Source organism: Cebus imitator, unplaced genomic scaffold (genome assembly GCF_001604975.1).
Source record: "Cebus imitator isolate Cc_AM_T3 unplaced genomic scaffold, Cebus_imitator-1.0 Scaffold347, whole genome shotgun sequence".
Classification (NCBI taxonomy): domain Eukaryota; kingdom Metazoa; phylum Chordata; class Mammalia; order Primates; family Cebidae; genus Cebus; species Cebus imitator.
In genome coordinates, this window is record NW_016107662.1 from 837,377 (window position 1) to 860,559 (window position 23,183).

Genomic DNA, 23,183 nt, shown 5'->3' on the forward strand with positions numbered 1-23,183 from the left:
GTGTGTGTGTGTGTGTGTGTGTCCATGTATGTCCGTGTGTGTAACAGGCAGATACAGATATATTACATGTGACTCTATACATATATATATATATAAATTCTCTATTTCTTTCAGAAGCCAAGAAGAACTCAAGTCTCCATGTATTTCTCCATGTTATTCTCTCCACTTGCAATGCTCACCTTCTTCATCTTATTTCCAGTTCATCCTTCATGACATGATTCAGATGCCACCTACCTGAGGAAATCTTCCTTGATTAGCCCCATCCCCTCAAGTCCACCTTTATTCCCTAACTCTAGGCTGTTAGATGCACATCTTTTGGTTGTTTTAATGTCACATTTATAACACTCTAGTGAATGTAGTATATTTAGGATACTTTAATGCAACTGTTGATTACCTTAGCTGTCATTTTCCCACAAAAGATTGTGAGCTCTTTTTTGGAGGGGAAGGAAAAGGATGTCTTTCATCTGTGCAATGCCAGTGCTTTTCACAGTGTCTGGCTTACAGGAAATAGTCCAACAGGGTTGTGGCATCACACTGTCGGAAAGAACATGGTGTAAGAAATCAAATAGATATGAGTTTGAATTTTGACTTTTCTATCCATAGTTTGTGTGCTTGGTTAAGTCATTTAATCTCTTTGTGTTTAGGTTTCTATAAACTGGAGATTTTAATGCTACTTTCCTCATAAAGTTTTCATCATGTATTAGTAAACAACTGCTGCATAACAAATTTCCCCCAAACTGCAACTTAAAATAACACGCATTTATTATCTCACAGTTTCAGTGGAAAATGGCTTAGCTGTTTTCACTCCTTCAGAGTCTTTCGTATGGCTACAGGCAAAGTGTTGGCTAAGGGTGGGGTCTCCTCTAAACGCTCAACAGGGAAGTAATCTACTTCAGAGTTTATTTGTGTGGTTTTTGACGGGTTCAAATTCTTTCAAGGTGGTTAGACTGCGGACCTCAGTTTCTTAATGGCAGTGAGCCTTCTCTATCAATGGCAGTTTGACCAAAATCATTATGAAATAGAGCCTTCTGGTAAGGTGGAAGTCACGATCTTTTGTGACATAATCACTGAAGTAACATCTCATGATCTTTGCCATATATATATTTTTTTGAGATGGACTCTCACTCTGTTACCCAGGCTGGAGTGCAGTATTGCCATCTGGACTCACCACAACCTCCACCATTGGATTCAAGCGATTCTCCTGCCTCAGCCTCCTGAGTAGCTGGGATTACAGGCGTGTGCCACTATGCCTGGCTAATTTTTGTATTTTTAGTAGAGATGGGGTTTCACTATGTTGGCCAGGCTGGTCTTGAACTCCTGACCTCTTGATCCACCCATGTCAGCCTCCCAAAGTGCTGGGATTACAGGCATGTGCCACCATGCCAGGCCAACCTTTGCCATATGCTATTCATTATGGCAAATAGAAGCAAGTTGCTAGTTCCAGTCCAGACTCAAGGGAAGGGGATTAGCCAAGGATGTGAATGCCAGGACATGGGGATCATTGGGAGCTCTAGAGCCATATAGAACTCTGCCTACTATATGTGAGGACTAAGTCAATAAAACGAAAAGATTCAGTAAATGCCTAATATTAGATGGCAAACTGCTATTTATATCCAAGTGATAAATGAACTAATGAATGAATCAATGGTTCTGCAATTAACCGGAGTTACCACTAGATGGTGGTGCATCCTTCACAACATTGTGCCATTAAAGTAAGGTCAGAGATTTTGAATATAAGGGCTTTTTTTTTTTTTTTTTTTTTTTTTTTTTTTTTTTAGTTTTTTTTTTTTTTTTTTTTTTTTTTAATATGGAAAACACAAAGACACATTTCAAAAGCAGAAACTATGCACTTCTAATTCTCTTTTGAATCTCTGGTACTCTTACAAAATCTATCCTGTTTCTTTCTTTCAGAGTAAATTATAAAATGTGCAAACAAAATAAACAGAAATTCCTTTCCTTACTTTCATGCACAAGGTTTGTCACTCAGATACTATCCAGCCCTGATTTAAGTTTTCTTTTACTTTGACTCTTAGAGACTTAATAGCTTTTGTATTTCTGTTTTGAAATATGTCTGTTATCTTTTTCTAAATTAAAGTAAAGCATATTCATTGTAGAAAATTTGGAAAATGTAGAAAGAAGTAAAGGAAGTTAAAAATTCTCAACTCACACCTAAAAATATTTTAGTATATTTATTACCCCTTCCTTCTCTTCTTTCCCTCTCTCTTTCTTCTTCCCTTCCCCAACACACACACACACACACACACACACACACACAAAGAGAAATTGAAATTATATTACATAGAGCTTTGTATTCTAATAAATTGCTACGTCACAATATTTTTAAAGCTTTCTCTTTGTAGCACAGTTTTTGAGTCACTGCCTTTTACTGGTGAGTTTACGCATATATATAGTTATTATTATGCCATTCGTATAATGGTATAATAAGCTTGCTTCTACCATCTCAATTTTTGTTATAGTGGACTGTGGGGTTTTTTTAATTGGTGTTTTAAAAATAATTTTTGTACTTTTGTATATTATTTTGTGAAGGTTTATCTTCACCAGTGTTTTAGAATTTCCATATTTTGTTTTCACTGGTCACTTTTAAACTTAAAAACATTTTTAAATGTTTTAATCTATTCTCCTCTAATTATCAAGGTCAAAGTGAAATCATATCGTTTTGATTGCCCACTATGTAAGACAAAGAATTTAGCATGTTTTAAATAAAATTCCATCTTTTCCATGGTAGCATGGTTTTTGTTAAAATAGTCGTGAACTTGGGAACAAATTATTATCATACAATTATTATTTATACATTTTGAAAATTCACTTTTGGAGAATAACTTTGAACAATTTGTCATATTTTATATCTTCTTTTTGGAAAATAATTTAGCCATAACTTCAAATTGAACTGGTTTTAATGTTCTTTAATAATCTGCCCACTAATATTTGATGATTATTATTTTATGCTATTTAACTAATATTCTTCTCAATGATATTTTAATTTTTCCCTTAGTCACATGAAGTTTATCTTTAAGCATTTTTAGGATATGCACTTATCCAAAGTAGTATGTCTTTCTGTTGTCTACGAATTTGAATGACAGTTTCTCTATGCACAGAATTTCAGGATCTCAATCTTTTATATTCAAAATGTTTTAACTGTTAATTACATTATTTTGATATTCTTTTGGAATTTAATTGTATCTTTTATATTTATTTTTATGTCTCAAAATATTTTAATGGGAATTAATATTTTTATGTTTTCCCTGTATCCACAGTTAATTTTTATTGTTGCTTTTCTTCTTTTTGTTTTTCTTTTTAACTTTTATTTTGAGATGGGGGTACATGTGCGGGTTTGTTATACAGTTAAACTCGTGTCGCAGGAGTTTGTCCTACAGATTATTTTGTCATGCAGGTACTAAGCGTAGTACTCAATAGTTACTTTTTCTGCCTCTCTCCCTTACGCCACCCTCCACCCCCAAGGAGTCCTCAGTGTCTATTGTTCCTTTCTTTGTGTTCATGAGTTCTCATCATTTAGCTCTCACTTATAAGTGAGAACATGCAGTATTTGGTTTTCTGTTCCTGCATCAGGTAGCTAGGGATAATGGCCTCCTGCTCCATCCATGTTCCCACAAAAAACATTACGTTGTTCTTTTTATGGCTGCATAGTATTCCATGGCGTATATACACCACATTTTCTTTATTCAATCACAGTTATTATTTCATCATTATTTAGATGTACGCCTTTTAAAATTAGTGTTGACTAAAAGATAGTCATTTATTTTTATATGCTGTCTCCAGTCTTATTCAACAAGAAGAAAAAAGTCACCTGTCTTTTATTATTAATCCTCTTCAAAGTATGTTGATTTCTCTCTCAGTTACATTTGACATTTTAAGGTCTAATTTCTGTTCTCTAGTCCCTTTATCTCTGGGACAGTTTCTCAGTTTTGTTCTCTTATCGCAGATACACTTCTTAAATTTTTATTGAAGTACAATAAAAAAATAGACTATAATATTTAGCTTAATGTGTTCTCACCAACTAAAGTATCTGTATAACCAGTTCCCAGATCATACTGCTTTGCTTATCTGCAGTACCAGTTTTCCACTTTTCTGCTCCCATGTAGATTTTAGTAGCACTATTGCAATGCTAGCTTTAGTTTATCCTTGCTATTTTACACAGCACCCTTTTCATCTCATCTCGGCCTGTGGTCCTTCATCCCATATCCTGTGGTCTTTTCAGTTATTGTTTTTATTTTTGTGTCTTTTACTTTATTTCTATAGAAACCAAGTTTTCATGCATATTATCATGAAAATAATGCAGTCTTCTAAAATTGGCTTTTTGTTATAAACCAGATTTTAAGCTTTCTTCCTTTAGTGCTTTAGAGTTATCTTCCCTTTCTTTTGTGGAGCTCTAGGAATGCATACTGCATGCATATGTGAATATACTCAAACACACAACACGTGTTTGGCCAATCATCTTGCATTCCCTCTTCTTTACCTCTTCATGAAAGAACAACAGCTTCTTTAATAATCTCCTTTTCCTGGCAGCCAGGTACATGAGGGAAGGCTGACTTCTTTCTCATTCTCAGTTCCAAAGAATAACCCACTTTCCTCCCACTTCGTGCCTTTGATTCATTTAGAGATGAATATGAGTAAAGGTTTGCTGGTGGCTTCTAGGGAAATTCTCATTTATTCTTAAGGTAGCGCTATCAGGGGGATGTGAATGAAGAAGCATGTAGATAGAGTGCCACTTGCAGCCATCCTATAACTTTGAAAATGTCCTCGAGGTGAAGCTGAAACTCTGAGCAGTAGAGTGAAGAAGTGGTACATACCTGAGTTCTTGATCTTTTGAAGTCTTCAAGGTAACCCTGCTGATGTCTTTTTCTTGGACTTCCTCCTTATGTGAGCCAATAAGTGTTAATATTTTGGCAAGCTTCATTTACGTTTTCTATTGCCTGCTGCCAAATCATCCTAACTTACACATGACTACAATCTGATGTTGAAAGGAATTTGTTTTCTCTCTCTATCTATCTCATTGCTCTTCCCCACATCCCCTTAGCAAGTGCACAGCCAGACCTAGTGTTTGCTAACAAAATAAATGTGTGACCTATGACTAGCCAGGTTCATTGACTGTCTTGAGGAACAGTCAAAGTTCCACCTCAGATATATAGTGGAAAGATAATCACTATTCAAGCTCTGATAGTTGGTAACCATCTGTTGTAATAATACTAAACTGTACCGGAATCTTACCTATTTCACAGATTCTTCAAAACAAGTGGATATCTTCTCTGTCATTTGTAAGATACATAAAATATAGTCCTCTGTTGCTTTTGTCTTGTTTTGCTTTGCAAGTTGTCATTTCTCAAGGCATGGAGAAGACAGGGTATAAAAATGACAAGGAAAATAGTATTCAAACTAGCTCTGTAAAGCAACTGAGTGACCATCAGCTGGCTCTCTCAGTGCAGACCCAGGGCTCTGAGCCTAACTGCAGATTGCAGGATAGGAAAAACATGTCTCTGTACTTTCCTAAAAGTCGTGGAACTTATCAGATGAGGTTAGTCACCATTTCTGTTGCTACTTTCTTTGTTTAATGTTGGTCTTGTTTAATTTGGCACCTTTGGTTTTACAGTTAAGTATTTTCTCCAATTCAGACACTAATTATCTTTTCATTTTGTCTTTTAGTACTGTGTTATCTCTCATCTTTTTCTTGTCTTCATACACATTTTGATGGGATGTTGACAGTAACTACTAAATAGGTGACGCCACAGAATGGGTGTGTGCCCCTCCTAAAAAGCAACTATTATTGTTGTTTACACTTTTCAAACTTGTTATATTACTTCTATATGGCTAAACTTGTGATAGATATAAGTGTAACTAATTGGTATTTGGGCACTGCCAGATGTAAATTTCAGTCTACCACTTTCTAATTCTGTGACTTTTGGCAAGTTTCATAAGCTCTCAAAGTTTCAACTTGTTCAGCTTAATTAGCTCACTGAGGTTGTGAGAAATGAATAATACAGTAAATACTTACCAGAGTGACCTGCACACAATGCCTACTTAATAGCAGTAGCTAATGTTATTCATATGCTCAATATTCTGCATATTTTAATTAAATAGCTGCTAGAATTTATATTTACAAAATGGATGTATCTCTAATATAAATTTAACATTTCAAATGTTTCTTTTGTTAACTAACTGTAAAATTAGGTGGATTTTTACTTTTTTTTAACCAGTGACAAATTCCAGAGATTTGAAGAAGCATTATTACCCTATAGTTGTATAATGCTTTATATTTTGCCAAATAGAGCACTTTATATTTTCTAAAATGTTTACATATTAATTACCTTTTCCGGTTCTCACAACAACTAGGTCAGGCAGCGCAAAGGTGGCTACTCCCACTTCACTGTGGACAAAGTTAAAACTCAGAGAAACGACATGGCTCTTGTAGGAGCACATATTTAACTGGGACATTTAACTTCCAAACACCTCCTCTCTCTTCCACGTTTATTCAGTTGGCTTGCCAATTAGTATATGTAAGCCTAATTAAGAAGCTAAGTCAGCCTATGCTTGCCATGATATGACACAGGTATTTTTTAATCTTAAGATTGTACTAAGAAAGACTGAAATGGAAAAACGGTGAAAGCAAAGACAAAATGTGGAGGAAATTTTCTTGTTGCATATTTAATATATTCTTTTTAGTCTATGAAGGACATAATGAAATCTACTCAGTTAATAGGCAGCATATGGTATGATCCATAGTATGTTAGAGATTTTGGGTTTTGGCCAAATAGAAATTTTAAAGAAATACTTTGGTGAAGTAGTTCAGTCTTTTATGAAGAAAACCTCTATCAACTAAGTTGTTTCTTCTAAAGGTCACTGCCATTGGTTAGGGACAGTTTAAATGCCAATCCAAAGCCAGCTTCTTTGAACTGACACATTTACATGGGTAAATAAAATTAGTGTTTCTGAAAGTGTTTTATTTCCTGCAACCAGAGCTTCTTGGCTTCTCCAGATCAAGTATTCCTCTGAAAATTGGTTGAAATTTTAGACCAGGTCTGAGGAAGAGTGTTAAAAGAATTACCTGGTATGCTCATAAAAACTGCAGCTGTCTCAGCCTGATTCTGATTCACAGAATCAGAATTTCTAGGGATATGTCCTAAGATTTTGCATTTTAACCACATGCACTCCCACTAAGGGATTCTTATACTATATTTTATATACTATCATATATATTTATATATACTATAAAGTCTTCCCACAGAAAGATGCAAAAATCACAAAATATTATATGTTTTTTCAAATAATTTACAGACTTGTCATGTCCATTCATGGATACATTAGATATCTGCAAATGCCAGGTTTACAACTTTGCATTGAATAAAGACTAAAGTTGTCTTCCAATACATTAGACTCTCCATGCAGAAGAAAAGACTGAATGCATGTTTCTTTTGATTACAGTATTTCACACATTTCATCAAGATATACACATTACACTGTGTTATTGTATAGTGCATATACAGTGTGTATACTGTATTATACAGTATACCAGGAAGTAAATAGAAAGAGGCATTCACACTTATAAGTCTTACGATACAGTTGAGGAAAGCAAATCACAAATATTTTAAAAAGAGAATACAATGTACTCTATGCTGAGTTTCATGTAGATAAGCCTCAGATGTTCAAGGACAAACATGAGTTACCAAGAGAAGGCATTTCAATAGGGGTAAGTGGCAATTGAGCAGAACTCTGAAAGAAAGTTGGGATTTTGAAAAAACTGAAGAGAGAGAGAAAGCTTTGATTGTGTTTCAAATGTTATTCTACTGAAAATATATTTTAATACAACTATTTATGTAGTAAGCAATGGAAAATAATGCTGACAGATGAATAAAAGCCAGAATGTGGAGGGCCTTGAATGTCAGGCCTTACAGGCCAGTAATATACACGGCCTTTGATATTTTCATGGCTGTACAGAATAAAAATATTAATACATTTGTAAAAACTGACAAACAGCACTACCAAAGACTGTAAAGCCAGTTCTTGCCATGGCAGAGAGAACACCAACATTTCTTAGAATAGCAACACATCCAACTCAGTACAAGACAGATTTTTAGAATTCACTGTAACTTGAGTGTTTAATCATTCACTTTTGTCAGGACAAGGGAAGAAAGGGCTAAGCAAGAGCAGAGCCATTTCTGATGATTTACTGATCAAAGCCAATTAGGATAGTTATGGTTGAACTGGGTTGAGTTTCTCTGAAATTACTTTTCAAAGTCAAGTCAACAAGAGTGAGCATGTGCAATGCTGTGCTTTCTACTTGTTAGTCTGTAAAATAACTAAAAATCACTTACCTACATCCCCTGAGCTTCAAAGTATGACTTTTGAAGTGCAAAATCCAGTGACATGTGGAACTGAAATGCAAGGCTTTTTGCAGCTATTTTGTCTTTCTTTTGAAGAGCTCAGAATACTTTCCACACAATAGACGGATTCAAATCTTCCTCTGGACTCAGTATATATTTTTTTTTATCTGAGCTACTGTATGGTTCTGAACAAATATCAGGTCTGGAGAGTGTGTATATGTGTCTCTTGTATCAGAACTTTAGAACAGTGGAATCATAAAGTAGAGGTAAGGAATGGCTACTAAAGAAACAATTCCATGCTTTATGCTGTACACGCACAATCTTAACATACAAAATAAGTTACCAATATAGCAACACCACATTTTTCTGATATCATTAAGGTTGAGAGTGGCTCACATAAAGGAGCTTTTGGCATAACACAGTTTTATAATTCTTGTGGGAAAATGTTTCATTTTAATAATTTCACATTTAAATATTTCAGAAATATATTACACATTTCTTGCATTTCTGGATAACAAGTGTTGCACAAAATTTTGCACCTTATTGACAACAATGTTATTATTTATTGTCCTAGGCCCTATCAATTTTGATTTCGCTCCTATTTTCAATACTTTTCAGGTACTATACTTTTTAATATTATTTTATTTCAGCTCATCATATTATTTTCCTTGGAGGCAACATGTGGTAGAGAACAAATGTCTGATTTCAGGAGTCAGGCACACTGAGTACCAACCACAAGTTGGCTCAGTTTCCTCATCTGTGAAATGAAGGTAGCAATATATGCTTCATCATTTATTAGAAGGATTAAATGGCCACATCAATGAAGCACTTACCACGGTGACTGGCACAGATCTGAGACTCACTAAGTGTTAGTTCCATCCACTCTCATTCATTGTCTAGTTCTCAGCCGTCATTTCCTGCTGCTGAAAATGCTGCTCAAAAGTTCTCCCTTATCCTTGTCCTTTTCTTTCATTGATTCTATTCCACTGCAAGATGAAATATTTGATAATCAAACTTGCTTTAATTGTATCTAAAATTATAATGAATGATGGACTAGGGCCTGAGGAAATAGTTAACAAACTTTGCAGTCTCTAGTTTTAAACACAGAAGCTTTTATAGCATATCTTTGTTCTTAATTATGTTCTGCATAACTGAGGTCATGTACAGGAATTGACCTTCAGAACAGTAAAATTTAATGGTAATCAAGACAGAGAAAAAATGTAGATATGATGAAATCTATGCTTTAAGCAAATAAAAATGGAGTTGGGGAATTATGGCAAGACAAGCAACATTTGATAAGCACCTATGACCTGGAACCCCATGCTATGAACAATTGCCTCATTTAATCCTTACTAGTAGCCGTCTTAAAAAGTTATTGCTCTTCCCTTTTTAGAGCTTTATTAAACTGTAACAAAATTATGAAATTAAGAAAATGTCAACTTTTATTTTGTTCAGCATATTTTCCACTTAGAAATTATCTACTTAGAAAGTATGCACGTAGCATATTCTTTACTTAGAAATTATGATAGAATCTTAGGACTGGGAGAATCTTTAGAGGCCATTGAACTCTATAACGCACCTTTTCTTAAATTTCTATTACAATATCCACGCTGAATGATGATCCTCTCTAAATCTGCACAGCTTCAATGTCAGGAAACATACTTCCTCTGAAGACAGCTGGTTCTATGCTTGATGAGCCTCAACTACTAGAAGATCCTGCACAAATAAACCACCCAAAAGCTTCGTACCATTGGTACTAGTTTTCACAGTTAGAAACAAATAAAACATAAAATTCCATGTGGTGGACCTTTAGTTGCATGAAGACCCTTCTGATAATCCCTAGTATCTGCTTTTCTCATGGTTAAACATCCAATTTGCTCCAAGAATTTCTCTAATGACCTGATTTCAAGTAAAATCACTATTATATTACCTTTCTTTATTGGAGTGTCCATATTTTATCTCCAACTCCTAAAACAAAAATATTTCGAGTTCAGATCGGGAGTTAGAAAGGAATTGTCATTTCCTTTGCCCCAGACACTGTTTCTGTCGTGACAGCCCCAATGTCACAAAATTTGGAAAGTCACATCACCATTGATCCATATTTCAAAGATAAGTTCAGGTTATATGTATAAAAGTAAACCATAGACTGCAGTACTATATATAATGTTATATAATTGTTAATAATAATTATAGGTAAATTATTATCAATTGAAACTCATAGGTCTTCACCCAATAAGCTGTTATCTCTTCTATCCAGTTTTGTGGTTTCTTCACCTCAGGTGAAGAAAGTTAACCCTTTACTTCAGATTATAGAGAACTGTCTTTTTTGGTTGACATGAGAACCCTGGCTTGCAGATTCCATTCTGTCGCATCCTTTTCTATTCTATAGTTTCTCCCATCCCCCATTCATTTTTCTCCCTTCCTTTTGTAAATCACTGTGCTATATTGGCCATATGGACTCATTTGCATATATTCATAAATTATTAAGGTGTGTGTATAAGTACGTATTGTGTTAAAGTTCTCATTTTCTTTCTTCCTTTTTTTTTAACTTTTAGCTTTGGTTCAAGGGTATAAGCGCAGGTTGTTACCTAGGCAAACTTGTGTCATGGGGTTTGTTGTACAGATTATTTCATCACCCAGATATTAAGCCTAGTATCCATTAGTAATTCTTCCTGATCCTTTCCCTCCTTGCAGCCCTCCAAAGGTATGTCTCTTTATTATTTTGGAGCAGAAAGCCATTTTCGGCCTCCCCCTAGCAGAGCAACCCTTAAGTCCTATTGATCAGGATTGGGTCACATGCCCATGACTCAGCTGTAAAGGAGTGTGTGAAAGAATATACTTGACATGTGTATTCTATATGGTAGGATACATGTCTCTCTGTAAGGAAGGGGTGGGACATGCTGGGGAATGACTACTAGAGGTAACCATAATTTCTGCCTAAGGGTGGTCATTATTTTTAACAGGTTCATGTTGCCTATAAATTCAATAAGTATGCCTTATATATTTTAGTTCAAGTAATATTTATCCAAGTTCACTTATGCGGTCCATAAAAAAGTTGGTGAAAGTTCTTTGAATAACTACTATGCTCCAAGTAGTATGCTCATTTGGTTCACACAAAAATAATTGTTTCATAGGCTTTATTATTTCTACTTTATAAGAAATTTCAGCTTAAATAAATTAGCTAGTTTACCCAAGTTCTCACAGCCTCGTATTAAAACTGTGATTGGTATAAAAGTCAGTGTCATACTCTGACTCCTAGTTCATGTTTATTCTACTACTTTATTCTGGTTCCCTGAGGACTATTAGAAATGTCTCTCCAAGTTTGATGATTGATCAGAACCCTGAATATGTCGTCTGTCTTTCTTGTCCCATTCTCACCCTCTAGCACCCAATAGATACATTTCTGCCTTCGATCCTCAAGGTCACTGTCTGCTCAGCCTTCCCCATCACTGTAAGCTTGGCTCAACTGTATTCTTCAAGAAGCAGGATTAGATCTATTTTTCTTCACCATCATATCTCCTGCACTCACATAGTGACAAACTACAGCCTTGATAAATAAGTTTTAAAAATGAATAAATAATACATGAATGAAGAAATGCACTATTGCAATGTCTCCTGTATCACACATTTTCTGCCTTATTACTGGTTTCCATCACAATTTATGTGACCTCAGTTACGTGGCACATTTGTTTTTTTTTTTTTACATAGCATAGACTGCCCATGAGAAGGCACTTAATGACTATTTTGTGATGCAGTTACTGCCCCTCTCAGGTAACATTTTTACCTTTACTGAGGCTTCTAAGAGACAAGGTCTCAACCTAAAGGAACTGCTCTGATGGTGAGAATTTTAGGCAGTATGGTAGTTCTAGGGGCCTTCATGGCCTCTCAGCCTATACTGCCTGTGTTAAACCACTACAAGTCCACAGGTTCCCCTTTAAGAACAAACAAAAAAGAAGTCAAACACCAAATTACCCTAAGTGTATCTCAAACACCTCACATATTCTAATTATTTTATTGTACAAAATTAAATGCCATTGGATTTAAAAGGAGTGGAGCATAACTGTTCTTTCACAGAGGCTGGAATTTGTCTGATAGCACCATACAAGTAACTGCTGCCACAGTCTCAGTTAATAAAAGTGGTTGCTTTTTTCTCTTAATTTTTCTTTCCTTTCTATCCTTTGTATAGATATCCAATACATTTGAAGTTGCCATTAATTTCTTAACCACTATTCAAAAGCCAAACAAACAAACAAAAGAAAACAAAAATAAAAACAGCATGTGCATTGTTGCAAAGAAAAATAAAATCAGGCCCTAATTTTCCATAATAGAAGTTGTCCAAAATGCTTATCTGTATTTAGATTCCCCAAAACTCATTTCTTCCTAATAATAATGTCAGCGTTCAGTGTTGCGATCATAACATTCCCTAACGTGATTGCAAAGGGGAGGCACCATGTGTTAAACAGGGAGAGGATCTAAGAATAACAAGTCTGCCTGGTAAGCAGCACAAATGAGTCTTACACTAAGCCCCACTGATCCAGCTTGGAGGGAAATAATCAAAACCAAGTCCCCACACTCTCTACCTGAGAGGAAGAGGTGACATTGAAGAACAAGCCCACACTTCTGGATATGGTATAAAATGATCAGAAACTCACTCTGTCCACCTAGTAGGTGCTTGGATGGATATCTGTTTTTTAACAGAAAGATGTTTGGAGCCAGGACACATGGTTTTCACATTTTAATGGCAATGCTCATAGGTAACACTTTGCTTATACTTATACATGTTAATTTGTACCTTGCTTAGTAACTAACTCTTTTCTTATACTTATTTTTGCTAATTTGTATCATGCTTAGAGTTTTTAAGATGTTTATTTAGCAACTGATGTTTAATGCTATAACAGATAATATTATCAAATGAAAATTAGAACTTCTGAGAAAGGAAAAGTGGATATATGTATGCATTGAGTTTTTGGTTTTTTATCATTATTTTGATTTCTATTTATTACAATTTTTAAAATCCTAAGTCAATTAAAACAGATCAAGATGAAACTTACTCATTTGTATATGTCTTTGTATACAGGTCTAGTATATATATGTCTGGTGTAAATTATATATTTTTATATTAGATATTTCATTAACCGTGGCTTTAGCAAAGTGAGAATCATGATAAAAATCATCTTCTTATCCAATGACATTAATTCTAAATATAAAGTCTACATTCTTTTTATCCATTAATATAATTTATTCTCAACAAAATATGAGATATACCAAGTGGCAGAAATTTTCGCTATCATGATTATTTTTGCAATGCAGCATCATCATGGAATCAGATACTGAACTAAAAAAATTTTAGAAAAATAAAATGAGGGGACAGTTTTTAATTAATTAAATGAATTGACTTCATATAAGCAAAATAACAATAAGCTTCAAGAAATTCACCCCATACTATAAATAATTGGACATACATAACCAATTTGTATTCAACTAAAATACCCAATTAAGAAGACTGAATGGCCCTGATAGTCCCCGATAGGCATAAATATTGCCTAATCCTTTTATCTTGATTGACAGCAGATCTTGTTCTTTGCCCAGCTACTCCAATAACCAATACAAGACATTTTGATCTTTTTTCTCACTTTTAGTTTTCTGCGTTCATCAAGTAAGTACGTCGGATCTTATTTTACATTGGAGATGTCCATAGAACTGATTTTAAGTGAAGTAAAAGCATAAATCGCTGTTTATCATTCTACTTTTCATACCTAATTCTGTTTGTTGTTCTGCAGACTATTGATCTTAATACAGGCTTTCTCTCCTTTTGTTGTTCTTTTTTAAATGATGGTAAAATTTAGAACTTGCTTCTCCATTTATATTTAAAAGAAACATAAATTATGGACATTTTATGAAAGATGAAATGCATACGTTTTAGCAATCATAAGAAAAAATAAAAGAAGGCAATGGTATAGAAAGCACGATCATCTGCACTTATTTGCCCACCAAGGACAAATGAAAGTGTACTGTCAATTGTAAATAAAAAAATACCCTATTTGAGGCCCTAATAAGCGTATGTGTAAATAGTTTTAACAGCTGCCTAGTTGGTCTCCCATCTCTAGTTTCCACTTCACTCTGTGTTACATACCCCTGTGAAGGTGATCTTTATGAGAAACTATGCTGGTTTTTTGTCCAACAATTATGGATGACTCCTCACTGCCAGAAAGTAAATAAATACAGTAAAAGCCTCATAAGTTCTCAGACCTTCTCCACTCTGGCTACATCTAACCTTTGTGCATTTATTTTTCCACATAAATCCTCCCTGCCAACAAGATTGCCAAACCCATTATCTCTTCTACATGTCTTAAGCTTTCCCATCAATGAGTGTTTTGTTTATTGACTTATTTACACACACAGGGACATCTTTATCAACTTGATCTATATTTGAAAACCTGTATTAAAGTCTATCTCTGTAAGACTTTCCCAGCCAGGCCTGAAGAGATACTCTTCTCCAGAGGCTCTGCAGCAGCGACTGCCAATACAGTTCACTTAGAATCTATTGTTTACTGTCTAGTGAAATCTGTTCAGTATTGTCTTGACCTGCACTATCGTTTAATTTTTCACAAATATGTCTTAATTTTCCTTTATTAAATTCATTGAGGACAGGGACTAGTTCAAACTTCATGTTATCCACAATATTTTATACATGAAAGATATGTAATCAATATTTATTTATTTGACTTAATATGAAGCTTTCATATCTAAAGATGTATCATTATCTATCATTCAAAGTCTTTTTTCCCTAAAACTTTCCTAAATATGCTCCACTTTTGCCTGAGTTTGATTCTCATATATTATCGACATCTGCTGAGAACCTACCATGTACAATGCATTTTCATAAATAGATATTTTGTCCTTTCATTACATTTTAAGTACATTCAGCCTAGGTCTATGTCTTCTACTTTGGATGCTGTATAACACTCTGAGAGTACATCATTGAATAGGTATTCTATATATTGAGAAAATGGTCAATTGAAATTTCAACTAAGAGATCAAGATATGGTTGCTGTCAGGTATCAAAGTGAATTATAAAAGAGATCAAAACACAGGATGTCAAAGTAAATACAAATAACAGACTTCAGGTTTTTGAAAGGTTTATACTTATGTCAGTGGTATGTGAAAATTCTTCAGAGGCAATTTGAAGGAGTGGGTCTATATGGAGCTTTCACTGGAGAGGCTTGCTGCTCTGTTGTGAGTTGAGCCTTACTCCTCAAATTGAGCGCTAGATGCTACATTCCAAATAAGAGTGAGCATAGCTTCCAGGAGCACTCCAGTGTCATCTAAAGTTGTGGGAAGGGAAAAACTAAGCAACTTAGACTAGATTCTCCACCTGCCTGAGGAATCTAAACATGGAAAAGTATGATGACTCATAACCTGAGGTGGCAGGAAAGAGAGAGAGAGAATTGCTGCTGTGCTGTGTTGGAAAGTAAATGTGCTCCCCTCCTACTGCAGATTAAGGGTGCGTGAATCCTGTGGTCCAGATGGGGAACCATGGTAGAAGCGTTAGTAAGTAGTTTGTGTAAAAAGCGTTCCTCCCAATAGGCCTGTGTTGGAAGGTGAAAGAATTCCCCTAAGAGAGTTGATAAAGAAGGAAGGAGGAGTAAATGTCAGTAAACCAATAGCAAAGGGGTTTGAGAAGGAACAAATGTGAGCCACCAGTAAAAGAAGAGGCAATGCCTGCCTCACAAGTCTCTAGAGTGAGTCTCAGCTGGAAGAATAGAGTGGGCTCCAGGAACTCAGAAGTGCCCCTTATAACAAATATCAACTTTAAACACCGCCCAGTCTCAGAAAGCACGGAACCATATTGTATAGGTCAGGTGAATAATTTCTGCACCCTCTTCCCCCTTTTTTTGCCACAAACTTCAGCTTTCTAGGGGGAAAAACACATAAATCTGAGGGTGGAGACAGTGGAAGAATAGAAAGAGCTTCCGAGTCTTCCTTCGAGACTCCTGAACTTAGCCTAGCAGAAAAAGATGATTTTCTCCTGCATTGAGACTTTTGATCATTATATGTGACTGGCCATTCTAATTGCTGTGGGTTTTTTTTTTTTTTAATGACTGTGACACTACTATCCAAGAGTGAGCTGAAAAGTCCTGGAGTCTGCTGAAGACTTTTATCTAGAGGCAATGAAAACCTTCCCCTGCTAAATATGTTTCAAGTTAGGGTGGGAGAAAAAAAATCATATTTTGCTTTTGTTATACCTTATGAATAGTTCAGTGTTTTTACTATTAATCAAATACTTGTTATTAATTTTTTGTTCTCAAAATCCTTTGAAAATCAAGTTTAAGTGAAATAGCTTCTAATACAAAAGTTTCAACTTTTCATATTCAGTTATATTAAACTTATATGGGAACATCTCTTTAGAATATACTATAGTTTACTGTAATTTCTATGTCACTTTTCTGTGATTCCAAGGATGATTATCTAACAAATAGATTAGTTCCATTCAGTTCTGTTCTTCCTATCCATCAAACATTTAATCATTCATACCCTTAGCACTGTATAGGTGCTGTGGGTGGCTCTAAGTAAGATTATAATATGTCCACTGTTTTCACAGAGCTTGAAATATTTTTGAATTGATAAAACTTGTATGAAAGTAATCCCAGTATAGTAAAATATAAGTGCAATAGAGTCCAATCAAGTGCCTAGATGTGTGGATAATGAATGGCAGTAGATGGTCAAAGATTAATATTGCATAAATTTATTGAAAAGTTTACACAAAAAGAGCACTTTGGTTTTGGATCAGAGTAATCACTTTAGGAAGGTCATAATGAATTCATTCATTCCAAAATTAATTACTAAATGCTGAATACAGCCAGGTACTATGCTATGTTTTAGATATATTTTAGTGAATAAAACAGACATTTTCCTTCCCTCATGGAAAGCACAATATGATGAGATTCTAGACTAACATGCTGTCCAAGTAAATATCACGTATAAAATTAGACAATTTACAGGACAATATGCATGCCCACACTTTCCAAACAGTCTCTCAATGACTACCGTACTATTTAATTTTGTCATTAGAGGGTAATTCTTTTTTACTACTTTTTAGTAATGGCCAACACTTATTACGAACTTGTTATACACCAAACAATGTCATGAACATTTACATGTCTTAACTGGCGTAATCTTTAAAAGAGCCTAGTGATGTAAATACTGTTATTAATCTCATTCGTAGATGAAGAAACTGAAATACGGAAAGTGGACATAACCTGCTCAGGACCACACAGCATAGCTGGGTTTCAGATCCAACATTATCAATACAGAAGTCTTTGATTACATTTTTTAAAACATACCTTTGGGCATAGAGTTAAATGGGAAAATAAGACATACATATTAATAACAAACAATAAATGCGAATACACTAAATTATTAAAAAAAACAGTGTGTCAGATTGGATTTTTTTTTTTTTTTGAGACGAGAGTCTTGCACTGTTGCCCAGGCTGAAGAGCAGTGGCGTGATCTCTGCTCACTGCAATCTCCACCTCCCGGATTCACAAGATTCTCCTGCCTTAGCCTTCTGAGTAGCTGGGATTACAGTCACGTGCCGCCATGCTTTGCTAATTTTTCTATTTTTAGTAGAGACAGGATTTCATCATGTTGGCCAGGCTGGTCTCAAACTCCTGGCTTCAAGCAATCTGCCCTGCTCGGCCTCATAAAGTGCTGGGATTACAGGCGTGAACCACCAAGCTTGGCCAGGTTGGATTTTTAAAACCTAATTTAGGGTCTGATGATAAAAGTGCTTTGGAATTTCGACTTCGCTCTTTCTACACTTCAGTTTCTTCTGTGAAAGAGAACTACGAAAATCTACTTTGAAAACTTCAGAAAAATTGTAGTGAGCACAAATATAATAATTTAAATGAAGATGTTGGGGAAACCATAAAGTCTTATGCATAGCAAATTTTTAGTTTTACTCTTTTTTACCCGGAAGCGCAACAGCCATCATTTTGAAAAGGTGTTATCCTTCTTCGTGTTACTTCTATTACATGAATTTGAGTAATTTCCTAATTAGAAATCTTTTTTTGACTTGGAATCAGAAGAAAAATAATAGAAGCTGAAGAAATAAAATGAGGAAAGGAGCTTGTTATGGCCTAGACATCATGATTTACACTAGTGCTGCAGGGAAGGAGAAAACGGGGTCTTCCATTCACCTTAGAGGCCCTTCTTAGTGAGAATTGTTTCGACTACCTATATTTCTGGCAAACTTTGGTTTTAGGAATTATAGGGAAGTATAAACAAGACATAAGTCAAAGTCACCTTTTCCAAGTAGAATAGAGTGAAATCTGCAGCCAGGGACAGAATATACAATGTCTGAGAAAAAAAGTCCTGAAATAAATAAATTGTATAGTGCATCAATGCCAAGAAATATCTTTTTTACCTTTTTTGTTTTTATGATATTCAATGCTGCATGTATATCTGACAATGATAGCTAGAATCAATCACTGTATTTGGCAAATTATCTATTCTTAGAGGAAGAGGGCAAAGCCTGCCATGACTGCATTTGTTTTCCTTCACAACACGTGGAATATAGAATTGATTTTTCCTTAATAAGTGTTTACATTTTACTCCATTACATTCCTAAACCTGAGATAGCTCTGTATGTCTGCAAGATTATACATGCAAATTATATGAAACTTCTATTTATGATGTGAATATATATAATTTTAACCCTTTTTTATGGTTTAACAGGAATCCACTGTGAAGAAGACATCAATGAATGTTCTTCAAATCCTTGCCAAAATGGTGGCACTTGTGAGAACTTGCCTGGGAATTATACTTGCCATTGCCCATTTGATAACCTTTCTAGAACTTTTTATGGAGGAAGAGACTGTACTGATATTCTCCTGGGCTGTACCCATCAGCAATGTCTAAATAATGGAATATGCATCCCTCACTTCCAAGATGGCCAGCATGGATTCAGCTGCCTGTGTCCGTCTGGCTACACCGGGTCCCTGTGTGAAATTGCAACCACACTTTCATTTGAGGGCGATGGCTTCCTGTGGGTCACAAGTGACTCAGTGACAACCAAGGACTCAGTTTGTAACATAGCCCTCAGGTTTCAGACCGTTCAGCCAATGGCACTTCTACTTTTCCGAGGCAACAGGGATGTGTTTGTGAAGCTGGAACTGCTAAGTGGCTACATTCACTTATCAATTCAGGTCAATAATCAGCCAAAGGTGCTGCTGTACATTTCCCACAACACCAGTGATGGAGAGTGGCATTTCGTGGAGGTAACATTTGCAGAGGCTGTGACCCTTACCTTAATCGGCGACTCCTGTAAGGAGAAATGCATCACTAAAGCTGCTTCTCCATTTGAAAGTGATCAATCAATATGTGCTTTTCGGAACTCCTTTTTGGGTGGTTTACCGGTGGGAAGGACCAGCAGTGGTGCTGCTCTGCTTAACTTCTATAATATACCATCCACACCTTCGTTTGTAGGCTGTCTCCAAGACATTAAAATTGATTGGAATCACATTACCCTGGAGAACATCTCATCTGGCTCATCACTGAATGTCAAGCCAGGCTGTGTACGAAAGGATTGGTGTGAAAGCCAACCTTGTCAAAGCAGGGGACACTGCATCAACTTGTGGTTGAGTTACCAGTGTGACTGCCACAGGCCCTACAAAGGCCCCAGCTGCCTGCGAGGTGAGAGAAAGCCGAATGCTATGGCTAGCAGTGCCGAACCTCAGGGCCAAGCAGAAATAGCAAAAACAGCCAGACTGCTTCTGCCATGAAACATAATGACCCCGCAGGACTTCTGCTACTGGTTTCCCACTGATGAGAAAAAAAGAAAAGGGCAGTGATGTGCATTCATTCGTTTTGAGTGGATTCATAGGACATCAGTTTCACTCATAAAGAGAAGTAAAAAAAAAAAATAATAAGCAGATAGCTCCTTTCCAAATAGGCTTTCATCTTTGTGTTTGCAAAATGCTACTGCAATTTTACAATTGGTGGCATATCAGAAATTTATTGTAAATCTTATTTGAAAGAGATATAATCTTCTGAAAAAAGGGACCCTTAGACACAAAATGTGTCAATGCCATATACTAGCATGATATCTTGTGCATAGTAAATTCTCGGTAAATATTCACTTCCTTGCTCTCCTTTCTATGCAATTCACACTTGCTCCAAAATTGTAATTAAGTATAGCATTTTTATAAAAAACCAATTTTATTCAAAGGTATCTTTTCCAAGGTTGCACTGGAGAAGACAGATAATCTACCAGGTGTCTTAAGGGAAAATAAAGAAAGATAAAATGTGGAAAGTAACAAGAGTAGAACTTGGTAGATGCCATAAACTAATTGATCTGATTTCTCTAGTAAACCACAGTTTGAAAAGTATTTCAAAATCCTTAACTTTCAACATTGTTCTAGAGATTGCTGTTGATAGTGATCAATATGTACCTGTTTCTTTTTATTATTATTATCATACATTGAAAAAATCTGAGAGGTAATTGTAACAGACTGCTTTGAAGTTCAGCTGTAATTTACCCCAAGATTTTTGAGTAACTTGAAGTAGGACAACATCTGGTAAGTAGTCTTCTCTGCTTTATATGAAGTGAAATTAAAACCAGTCTTAGCCTATATTCTATTCCATGTTCAAATGGCTAAGAATTATTAGAAACTACTCAAGGGTTTCCCCCTGACCACAATATTCATTACAAATCACAGACCTGTTTGACAATGAAGTATGGCATCTACTACCTCTACGTAATATTTTAAGCAGAATGGCAAGTTGTTTTGTGATTTTTTTTTAAGGAGAAAAAGGGAAATTATGCTGAGGCAATGTTCACTTTTTGAAGAAAAATTTAATTGACCTAAGGCAATATTTTTACTACATATACAAAATAACAAACAGATGCTGACTTATTTTGACTGGCTTCCAGATGCAGTGACCCATGAGGTTAATACTGACCATGGTGATCTTAACTGTCCTAGGAAATAGATTCAAGAGATGCCAATCCAGCGGGTTCTGGTTTTCTTTATTTTATCCAACTTGGAAAACCATGAACTATTTAAACCCAGCTCCTGAATGGGTTACCCTTCCCCGGCTCCTCCCAGTTTCCTTATACTCCAACATTATTTGAAACTGTTTAACCTTCATGAAAATGTTTGACTTCAAACGATCACTTTACAGAGAGACAGTTCTGCAAAATCTTTTCTTTCTGAAAATTCTTGGTATGAATTTAAGGAAAATTATATTTTTCATATCACCTCTTCATTATAAAATTTAAATATTCTGTATTTTTTGTTATCGAGAAAGAATGTTTCCTGGGGAGTTTATTCCCACTACAAACAATGCTTTTAAGCTGTAATGAGAACATGGAGTCTTTCTGCCACTGTACGCATATATTCAAGAGGGAGGAGACGTACTAAAAAGCACAAAGGGAAACTGCAGCCCATTCATGACTTGCACTCACGTTTGGCTCAATGGTTTCTAACCATAGTACACACGGCAATTAACAAGGAGACCATATAGAGGGTTTTGGTAGCTGACTAGACCCAAAAGACATAGCAATCTCCAATATCTTAAGGTTGATCTTTGTAAAATAATCTAATTTCTCAACAGAAAGAGTTCTGAAAAGGATTTACCTAAGTTTAGTTCACAGAAGTGTCCACAAGGTTACCTCAGCATATCTTGTGTTGACCAGGAGAACATGGAGCATCCAAGATATTAACTATTCAGAATTAATGGCATCACCTACCTTTTGCTCTTTGGTGAATATTTGACTTACAAAAGCAATTTACAGATCTCTTTTCTTCAGCCATATACCTAGACTTCGAGAATTTTATCCTCTTAGAATTATAGTTTCCTAGATACAGAAGAGGCTCCATTCTATGACTGAATTTATAATATTATTGTATAGTGGCTCAAATCTCTGCAAAACAACTTCAGGAATAGAAAGATCACTCACTCTATCTTGCCAAAAATTGCCCAAAAGTTACTTCCTTATATTGATATAAAATATGATTTGCCCATAGCTTTCATTCATTGACCATGTTGCAATTCTGGAAGACATGCAAATGAAAATCTCAACTTGCCTCCTACTTGAGAATACTTTATATCTGAAGAGAAGTATCTTGAGCCACCTAAGCCATCACTTCTATCAGGCTAAACGTCCTGTTTCTTCTAATATTTGCCATATGACATAGTTTTCCGACACTTCATCAGCTGCTTGCATGCTTTGCAATACATTTGGTTCTCTGTATTTCTTCTAAGATGTGCTGTCTGTATGTGCTTGATGATGCAGTGACACAGGGCTATAACCTCCCTCATTCTAGGTAATGTGCTTCTATTTTTCAGCCTAATGTAACATTGACTTTTTGGCAGCCACACTTCATGATTGCCTCACTTTGTATCATTTTCACTAGTGATGCCACAGCGTCCTGTTTCTCCCATTCTAAACTTATCAGGCACATTTAGATTGAAGTGGCTCTTATTTATTCTTGTTACATTTCATCTTGTGTATTCCATCAATCATTAAACTTGTCAAAATTGTTTTTCATCTATATATGTTGTCCCTCTTCATGACATGTCAACCACTTGTATGAGAATCACCCTTCCAAATCCACAGCCAAATCATATGTGTCTTTGGTTGTTTCTAAAATGATGTAGCAAATCACACACACTGACGAGTTGCTTGTGATTTCTGAGGAATAGGATTGCTGAAGAGTCAGGCTTCTGAGAAAAAAAAAAAATACTCTGCGTTCTGGCTTTTAATCTGGATCCACAAAGTGATGCTGAAGGCATCCTGGGATGACCAGCAGGCACCCCGCCACC

At 35.5% G+C, this 23,183-nt stretch overlaps 1 protein-coding gene across 1 annotated transcript in view; it reads left to right on the forward strand.

The window, feature by feature from the left end:
* CRB1 (crumbs cell polarity complex component 1) overlaps positions 1-23,183 on the forward strand; it is a 222,629-nt gene that overhangs the window by 146,034 nt on the left and 53,412 nt on the right. The window contains exon 6 of the mRNA XM_017506056.2: positions 19,092-20,048. Coding sequence (XP_017361545.1) covers positions 19,092-20,048 — 957 coding nt within the window. The remainder of the gene's footprint in view (positions 1-19,091; positions 20,049-23,183) is intronic.